The sequence below is a fragment of the Penaeus vannamei genome, chromosome 28 (genome assembly GCF_042767895.1).
Source record: "Penaeus vannamei isolate JL-2024 chromosome 28, ASM4276789v1, whole genome shotgun sequence".
NCBI lineage: Eukaryota > Metazoa > Arthropoda > Malacostraca > Decapoda > Penaeidae > Penaeus > Penaeus vannamei.
The window spans coordinates 23925133-23935132 of record NC_091576.1 but is presented as its reverse complement, the minus strand read 5'-3'; the positions used below and the strand labels follow the sequence as shown (position 1 = coordinate 23935132).

At 37.9% G+C, this 10000-nt stretch overlaps 1 protein-coding gene across 1 annotated transcript in view; it reads right to left on the bottom strand.

Annotated features, from left to right (window-relative positions):
- LOC138867123 (ETV5-related protein Ets96B-like) overlaps positions 1–9850 on the bottom strand; it is a 16525-nt gene extending 6675 nt beyond the window's left edge. The window contains exon 1 of the mRNA XM_070141584.1: positions 9750–9850. Within this exon, the coding sequence (XP_069997685.1) occupies positions 9750–9850 (101 nt within the window). The remainder of the gene's footprint in view (positions 1–9749) is intronic.
- Positions 9851–10000: the final 150 nt, after the last annotated feature.

The window sequence follows — 10000 nt, the reverse complement described above, 5'->3', positions numbered from 1 at the left end:
GTTAATATTACTTTCACTGTCTTTCTTTTAGCTCATGTTGCTGTAAATGTTTTCCTGTTGTTATTGTTTTAGTGAAAGTTGTTATTATTGTTATTGCTGTTGTCACTTGTATTGTTTAAGTAATTACTAGACTTGAATATCACGTAGAGGAATATTATGGAGGTTAATGCACAGATAGGTGATGTTTATAGCTCGTGAATATGCAAATATATAGGTAGACAGAGAAAGAGAAGAAAACATAGATAAAGGAGAGAGAGTGAGAGAGAGAGAGAGAGAGAGAGAGAGAGAGAGAGAGAGAGAGAGAGAGAGAGAGAGAGAGAGAGAGAGAGAGAGAGAGAGAGAGAGAGAGAGAGAGAAAGAGAGAGAGAGAGATAAAGAGAGAAAAAGAGAGAGAGAGAGAAAGAGAGAGAGAGAGAAAAAAAGAGAAAGAAAAAGATAGAGAAGGAAAATAGACAAGAACAATAAGAGTGAGAAAGAAAAAGAAAATGCCAACAAACCTAGATATAAAGAAACAGAAACACAGAAAGAAACATACCAACCAGAAGACACACAGAAAAAAAAATAAAAAAATGAAAAAATAAAAAAAAACGAAGAAAGAGAGAAACCACTGAATGGGCTCAAAATAACGTCTCTTTGCTAACGATATTTCCCCGAGCAAACAGGTTTTTCCTCCGACTTTATGGTCCTATTCAAAGATGGAGGCGATAAGAGGAGAGGAGGGGAGGAGGGGCAGAGGGGAGGGAGGGAAGGGGACGGGAGAAGAAATAGGCATATATCATTGGAGGGAAACCTTTGTGTGTGTGTGTGTGTGTGTGTGTGTGTGTGAATGTGTGTGTGTGTGTGTGTGTGTGTGTGTGTGTGTGTGTGTGTGTGTGTGTGTGTGTGTGTGTGTGTGTGTGTGTGTGTGTGTGTGTGTGTGTGTGTGTGTGTGTGTGTGTGTGTGTGTGTGTGTGTGTGTGTGTGTGTGTGTGTGTGTGTGTGTGTATATTTTTTTTCTTTCTCTTTCTTTCTTTCTTTCTTTCTTTCTTTCTTTCTTTCTTTCTTTCTTTCTTTCTTTCTTTCTTTCTTTCTTTCTTTCTTTCTTTCTTTCTTTCTTTCTTTCTTTCTTTCTTTCTTTGTCTTTCTTTTTTTTTAGCTGTTTCTTTCCTATGTATTTTTTCTTCGTTTTATGTTTTATTCTATTTTTTTGTTTATTTTTCGTTTTCTTTTTTTCTCTGCTCTTTTCGTTTGTTTTGTTTTTCTTCGTTTGTTTCTTTCTTTCTCTACCTTTTTCCTTTTTTGTCTTTTTGTCTCCTCTTCCTGACTTTCTCTCTCTCTCTTTTCTTCTTTTTCTCGCTTTCTCTTTTTTATGCCCCTCTCTTCCTCTCTTTCTCTCTCTCTTCCTCTCTTTCTCTCTCTCTCTCTCTCTCTCTCTCTCTCTCTCTCTCTCTCTCTCTCTCTCTCTCTCTCTCTCTCTCTCTCTCTCTCTCTCTCTCTCTCTCTCTCTCTCTCTCTCCCTCTCACTAACTCTAACTCTTTTCTCCCCATTTCTCCTCAAATCAATCCAAAAAGTACAAAACAAAAAAAATCCATAATGCTTTAGAGAGAACGAAAAGAAAAGAAAGGGAGATTGAAACTCACTTCGAGAGAGTTAACCTTAACCCAAAAATTCCCCGGAAAAAATACATATTTTTTTCTGAAGTTATTTAGCAACTTTAGAGGGAGACTTAATCAAATGCAGTCTGTACTATAGTGTATGAAAACGTAAAAAGCATCTCAGGGAATCGAAATATGTACAAGAAAAATAATGATTAAGAGCAAGAAAAAATAATGATGATTAAGTACTATAAAAAAATAATGATGATTAAGTACAAGAAAAAATAATGATGTTTAAGCTAAAAAAAATAATAATAATAATGATGATGATTAAGTACAAGAAAAAATAATGATGATTAAGTTTAAAAAGAAATAATGATGATTAAGTACAAGAAAAAATAATGATGATTAAGTTAAAAAATAATAATGATGATTAAGTACAAGAAATATAATCATGATTAAGTACCAAAACAATAATGATGATTAAGAACAAGGAAAAATAATGATGATTAGGTACAAGAAAAAATAATGATTAAAATAATGATTAAGTACAAGAAAAATAATGATGATTATGTACAAAAAAAATAAATAAAGATAATTGCCGTACGAGTAATCCTAGTTATATATTAAGGCCAAATTATTATTTTTTTTCTTTCTTTCTTTTTTCTTTTTTACGTGTATGTGTCTACGTCCGCTGTCCTACTCTGTAAGAACGAAGAAAAATCATATGCATAGAAGCCCCCTCCCCCCCCTCTTTGCCCCTTGTCTGTACTCCCCCCCCCTCCCCCTCTTCCTCTTCTCTCTCCACCCATTAACCTAAGAATAGGAAGACCCACTCCCCCCACACTCCCCTCCCCCCCACACACCCCTCTCCCCCCTCCCCTAATTCCCAGAGGCAGCGAGACAGTAGGTCGGTCCATAAGAAAAGGAGGGAGTGGGGGGGGGGAGTAGAAGGGATGGGGGGGGGAGTAGGAGGGAGTGGGAGGGTTGGGAGGGGGGGGAGCGCGAGGGAGTAGGGGGGGGAGAGCAGGAGGATGGGTGAGAATGGAAAAAGTTCCAGAAGGTGTTATTGTACATAGGAAATCCCCTCACTCCCTCTCCCTCCCTCCTCCACATTCCCTCCCATCCATGCCCCTCTCTCTCTCCCCCCCATATCCTCCTCCCTCTCTTCCCTCCCCTCTCCCATCCCTTGTCTCCCTCTCCTTCCCCGCTATCCTTCTCCTCTTCCCTCCCTCCCCCTCTCCCCTCTCTTCCCCCCCCCCTCTCCTCGATTCCCTCCCCTCACCCTCCCTTCGTCTCCCTCTCCTCCCCCCTACTCCTCTCCCTTTCTTTCTCTCCCCTTTTTACCCTCCCCCCATTCTCTATTTGACCTTTTGACCTTTGCTATTTTTCTTGTTCTTGCTGTTTTCTGAATGAAAAAAATACAAATATACAAACAAATTAAAAATTATAAATAGATAAGTATTTAAATGAACGAATGAATAAACAAATAGATAAATCAATGACATAACAAACGATAATATAAGCTAATAACAGTGTAATGAAAATTAAAGTTAGCTACTGAATAAATATACAGGAACCGAGGAACCGTTTGCAAACTCAAGCAAAAATACCGCAGCCGCTGTTTTGCTTGCACAGTGCGTTCTCATTTGCATAAAAATATGTAGTATCTCAAAAAAAAAAAAAAAAAAAAAAGTAGAGAGAGAGAGAGGGGGGAAGAGGTAGAGGTAGAGGTAGAGAGAGAGAGAGATAGATAGATGGAGAGAGAGAGAGAGAGAAAGAGAGAGAGAGAGAGAGAGAGAGAGAGAGAGAGAGAGAGAGAGAGAGAGAGAGAGAGAGAGAGAGAGAGAGAGAGAGAGAGAGAGAGAGAGAGAGAGAGAGAGAGGGGGGGGAGGGAAAAGGGAAAGAGAGAGAGAGAGAGAGAGAAAGATAGAGAGACAGACAGACAGACAGATAGACAGACAGACAAGCAGACAGAAATAAAGAAAAAGAAAAGAAGACAGGAGTAGCTAAAACAAAACACACACAAAAAACAACAACAGAAAACAAAAAAACAAAAAAGACGAAGGTAAAAAAAAAAAAAAAAAGACGAAGGTAAGTGAAAAAAGACGAAGGTAAGTGAAAAAAAGACGAAGTAAAAAAAAAAATACACAAGATAAGTACACAAGAACAGCAGCGCCATTTGCCAGCCTTAACCCAAATACCCGCAGCTGCTCCTCCTGCGCGCAATGCATTTCCAGTTGCATAAACATTTTCTCCGCTCATTGCCAAGGAGCAGGAATTCGAGAAGAAGGCCGAGTGGGGGGGGGGGATGTTGCATAACAGCTGTTGGGGGGAGGAGGGGAGGAGTGGGGGGGGAGGAGGGGGATGAGGGAGGAGTGGGGGGGAGGTGAAGGGGATGAGGGGGTGGGGGAGGGGGATGAGGGGGTGGGGGAGGGGGATGAGGGGGAGATGAGAGAAGAGGGAGGTGGTGGAGAGGGAGAAAGGAGAGATGGAGGAGTAAAGGGGAGATGAGAGACGAGGGAGAGTGGTGATGGTAATGGTGGGAGGTGGGGAAGGGAGGGAGAAATGAAGGGGATAAAAGTGGTTGATGAAGGAGAAGAATAAAGAAAGGAAGGGAAGGGGAATTAAGATGAAAATGGAGAAAGGGTGCGGGGAAACTAATAAAAAAATGGAAATGGAAAAACAGAAATTAGATGGAATGAAGAAATAAAGAAGGGGGGAGACAAGAATGGAAGAAAGAAAACAGAGGAAGTGGAGACGGAGGGTGGTAAGAAAGTGGAAGAGAAATAGAGGGAGAAAGGAGAGCGAGAAGATACGGGCAAAAAGCAATTAGATAAAGTAAGGAAAAGATGAGATACGTAGGCGGGGAGAAGGGGAGATGGGGGGGGGGGGAGAAGGGGAGAAGGGGAGATAGGGGGGGGGGAGCTGATCAGCGGAACGAATGAACGAAAAGAATATCAGTCAATAAACCTCTTTTCCCCTCTTCTCTTTCTTTATTTATTTCTTTATTTTTATCTTTTATCTTTTGCTGATCTGTCTAGCCCTTTATGTTCATCGGTATGATTATGTTTTTGTTTTTTTTCTTCTTTTTATTATTTTTTTTTTTTTTATTAATCTGCCCATCAATATGATTTATCCACGGAATTTCCTATTTATTTATTGGCATAAGTATCTTTTCTTTACCTGTTTTTTTTCTTTTCTTTTTTTCATTTGTGTCTTTGTTTGTGTATTATTCTCCTTTGTCACGATCTTATGACTAATTTATTTGACTATTAATAACACATATTCACATATTCATCTGTTTATCCTTATCCTTAATTTAATTTCATTAATAGAATTCGCGGGGGTAACTATTCATCTCCTTTTTATTTCATTCCTTTTTTCTCTTTCTTTTTTCTGATTCCTCTTTCTTTTCTCTTTCTTTTCCTTGCTTTTTTTTTTCTTGTTTTTTTTTTTAACTCTTTTTTCTTGTTACCTTGAATTTAAAACTGATTTTTAAACCCGTCTTTTAATTAACCCGTTACCTTTACGATGGATTTTTTCTCTCTCTCTCTCTCTCTCTCTCTCTCTCTCTCTCTCTCTCTCTCTCTCTCTCTCTCTCTCTCTCTCTCTCTCTCTCTCTCTCTCTCTTCTCTTTCTCTCTTTCTCTGTCTTTCTCTTTCTCTGCCTTTCTTTTTCTCTGTCTTTTTCTTTCTCTGTCTTTCTCTTTCTCTGTCTTTCTCTTTCTCTGTCTTTCTCTCTCCCTCTCTCTCACTCTCTCTCCTTCTCTTTCTTTTTCTTTCCTTTCCTTTCCCTCTCTTTCTCTTTTTATTTCTATTTCTATTTCCCTTTCTATTTCGTATCCTCTCTCCTTCTAATCATACCGTTCTTCTTCTCTCGCCTTATCCAACCTTCCATTTCTCTTTTTTCTCTTTATCTTTTCCTCGCTAACTACTTGTTCATCTCCCTACCTATCTACCCATCTACCTAGCTATATATCTACCCACCATCCCCACTTCCAACATATTTTCCTCATCTATCCCTCTCCTACATTTTTCTAATATTCTTCATATTCCTCCTCTTTCCATAAATTTATCCTTCTCCCTCCCCCGTTCCTCCTCTTCCTCATATACTGTTTAATTCATAACAGTTAATTAAACCAAGAGGCAGTTTCTAAATACTATTTTTGATTTGCTGAATTAAGTCAACGTTAATTGGCTGGTATTATCTCTATAATCGACTCTCTTACGTGTAAATTGGCATGAATTTGCGTATAAAACCGGTTTATATAAAACTTTCATCAATGATACGCTTATTTCTGACGAAGGCATTTTCGAAACGGGGAAAATAAATCTATCGTGCTGTAAAGATGTCAATTTTGATTCATATTGTGTGTTTGGGCTTGTGTTTTGGGATTGGGTTTGTGTTTTTGTTTGTCCATGTGCGTCTTGGAGTGTTTGTTTTTCATGTCTTATTCTTTTTCTTCTCTCTCTCTTTCTTTGTCTGTTTTTCGTGTCTTGTTCTTTTTCTCTTTCTCTCTCTCTCTTTCTACCTATATATTTCTCTATCTCCATGTTTCTGTTTGTTTGTCTGTATATACCTGCACTATCTATCTATTTATCTATCTATCTATCCACCTATCCACCTATCCATCCATCCATCTATCTATCTATCCATCCACCTATCTCTCTTTGTATGTATCTCCCTAAAAGTGCATATCCTGTTAGGCAGTTGCTCCCAGACCATCATGCCATCATCAAATTACCCAAGGCTGACCTCTGACCCCTGACCCTAAGGAGCCTGTGCCCTCGGAGTAATGATAGAGCTAATGGACCTGCTCAAGCCGCTCGCACTGATCGCATAATGGGGCTAGGAAGACCTGCTCAGCCCATATGGACAAGGCCGTGGCGGGTTCCCTGGTCTTGGGCCTTCCTTCCTTTTTATAGTCTGGTTGTTTATCATTATTATCATTATCATTACGATCACCATCATTATCATCATGATCATCGTTATCATCACTATCATCATTATCATCATCATTATTATTATTTTACATTTGATTGTGTTTTTATTTGATTTTCGTTTTGTTTATTTCTATAGTTGTCTTTTTTTCATTTTCATTATTATCATCATCACCATCATCATTATCATCATCATTATTATTATTTTACATTTGATTGTGTTTTTATTTGATTTTCGTTTTGTTTATTTCTATAGTTGTCTTTTTTTTTGTCTTATCTTTGGTTCTTTAACGGTGTTATGAATTTTCCATCTATCTTTTTTCTCTCTTTATTTGAATGCCTTTTCTCACCTCTCCTCTAGGTTTGTTTTCCTATCATACTATCTTTCTGCCCCCTTCTTATTCCTCCTCTTTATCTTTCTTTCTCTTTCCCTTCCTATTCCTACTCTTTCTCTTTCTTTCATTTTCCTTCCTATTCCTCCTCTCTCTTTTTCTTTAATTACACTTCACCGTTACCTCCTCCCTCCTTTCTCTTTTCCTTCACATATTGCATCTCTCTTCCCTATTTTAGCGTTTTTAATAACATCCTTTTTCACATTTCTCATTCCCTTTGTTTATCATCTTCACTACTCTGTTACATCATTTATCACGTTATCACTTTCTCTCTCTATCTATTCATCTTTTCCCATACCATTTGGATTTATTTACATCGAATTTCACTGTCTCTCTCTCCTTCTCCCCCCTCTCTCTCTCTCTCTCTCTCTCTCTCTCTCTCTCTCTCTCTCTCTCTCTCTCTCTCTCTCTCTCTCTCTCTCTTTCTCTCTTTCTCTCTTTCTCTCTTTCTCTCTTTCTCTCTTTCTCTCTTTCTCTCTTTCTCTCTTTCTCTCTTCCTCTCATTCTCCCTGTCTCTCTCTGTCTCTCTCTCTTCATATCTTCCTGTATTTGTTTATCAATATTTTGTTGAGGGGGAAACGGGGTGTACTGTTGAACTCCCGTGTCACTGATGTGCAGTGATCCATTCATTATATCTATGGCTTTGTCCTATTGCCATTTTTCTGTTTTTAAAATGTGTGCCCGGTAAAGGGTTAATGCGGTTCAGGAATTATTGATATTATCATTATTATTGTTGGTATTATTAGTATTCTTATTGTTATTATTAGTATAGTTCTTGTTGTTATTACTCTTGTTATTATTATCGTTATTATTATTCTTGTTGTTATTATTGTTATTTCATATTTTATTACTGTTGTTGTTATTGTTATTGCTATCATAATTGCTACTATTATCACTATCATTATTATTACTATTGTTATTATTATTATTATCATTATCATTATCATTATCACTACTAATATCATTATCGATATTATTATCTATATAATTATCATTACTATAATCATTATCAATACTATTATTACTGGTATCATTATCCTCATCGTCATTATTAGTATTATCATTGTTTTTATGGTTCATTTCATTGTCATGATTACTAACATCATTAATAAAATGACAGATATCATCATCATTATCATCACTTCTATTATTTATGTGAATCAGAATAAGTCGACAAGAAATTCGATTATCTAATGATTATCTTCTATTTTGATTCCCCTTTATTCTTGGTTTTCTTTCCACATCTGTCCCTACGCCCTTCAGTAAAAGATAATTAGAGCTTCTACTTTAAAACTATAATCTATCTCTCGGGCCAAAGCCTTATCTGAGTAATATTTATAAAGTTTAATTGTCACATAACTTTGATATTTTGCATTTCATGTCATTTCATCCTCCTTCTCTCTCTTTCTCCGTCTGTCTGTGTGTCTGCTTCTTTCTCTCTCTCTCTCTTTCTGTCTCTCTCTCTCTCTCTCTCTCTCTCTCTCTCTATCTCTCTCGCTCTCTCTCTCTCTCTCTATATATATATATATATATATATATATATATATATATATATATATAGAGAGAGAGAGAGAGAGAGAGAGAGAGAGAGAGAGAGAGAGAGACATATGTCTTTTTCTCTCTCTATCTCTCTCGCTCTCTCCTACGCTCAAGCGAATAAGGGGAAAAATCATTAAGAACTTCCATATTCTGGCCTTTGAGAACACGGAACAAATTTAACAAGATCATTATATAAATAATTACATTCTGTCATGGAGACATTACTCTGGATATAATGAAATTGAGGACAGATAACATCAAAGTCATCTTAATTGCGAAATGCGACGATCTTAGGAGTGTACTGATGTGCTAAGACTAAACAAAAATTATGTGAAGATGTGGTCCCCTTTCACAAGCGCTCATCCTTTCATATACTTCTCCTTCACTCCCCTCTCTTCCCCTCTCCTGGACAATCCTATGGCCCGCCCTTAGTGCTCCGCATCAAAAGTTCAAGCACGCATCCTATTCAAAGTCCTAATTACGAGCTTACATAAACCATCTCACTACAGACTAGTTCACTACACACCAACTCATCTCACTCAGATTCACCACACGTCAGTTCATTGCTTCCTAGTTCATCACACACTTAGTCACCTCTAACTACTTTTGTATAGTCACGGTCAAAACACCTGTCGAATCTATTTCGAATTGCGCTTCGAACAGCTGCTTCATACCACCATTAACTAAAGATACAGTTAGGATCAAAACTCCTGTCGAGTCTATTTCGAATTACGCTTCGAACAGCTGCTTCATTCCACCATTAACAAAAGATACAGTCAGGATCAAAACTCCTGTCGATTCTATTTCGAATTACGCTTCGAACAGCTGCTTCATTCCACCATTAACTAAAGATACAGTCAGGATCAAAACTCCTGTCGAGTCTATTTCGAATTACGCTTCGAACAGCTGCTTCATTCCACCATTAACAAAAGATACAGTCAAGATCAAAACTCCTGTCGAGTCTATTTCGAATTACGCTTCGAACAGCTGCTTCATTCCACCATTAACAAAAGATACAGTCAGGATCAAAACTCCTGTCGAGTCTATTTCGAATTACGCTTCGAACAGCTGCTTCATTCCACCATTAACAAAAGATACAGTCAAGATCAAAACTCCTGTCGAGTCTATTTCGAATTACGCTTCGAACAGCTGCTTCATTCCACCATTAACAAAAGATACAGTCAGGATTAAAACTCCTGTCGAATCTATTTTGAATTACGCTTCGAACAGCTGCTTCATTTCACCATTAACTAAAGATACAGTCAGGATCAAAACTCCTGTCGAGTCTATTTTGAATTACGCTTCGAACAGCTGCTTCATTCCACCATTAACTAAAGATACAGTCAGGATCAAAACTCCTGTCGAATCTATTTCGAACTGCGTTCCGAACATAAGCTTCATACTACATTTTTTTGTATAGGGCGAGACAGATTCAAAGCTTCGATTCGAGACGTGGCTTGTGTCTATCACTGTACGCACAAGCTCATCCTAAGCCGAATCCCACTCTAGCTCAGTACACAACAACAACTTACAGACCTGTTCAGCACAACT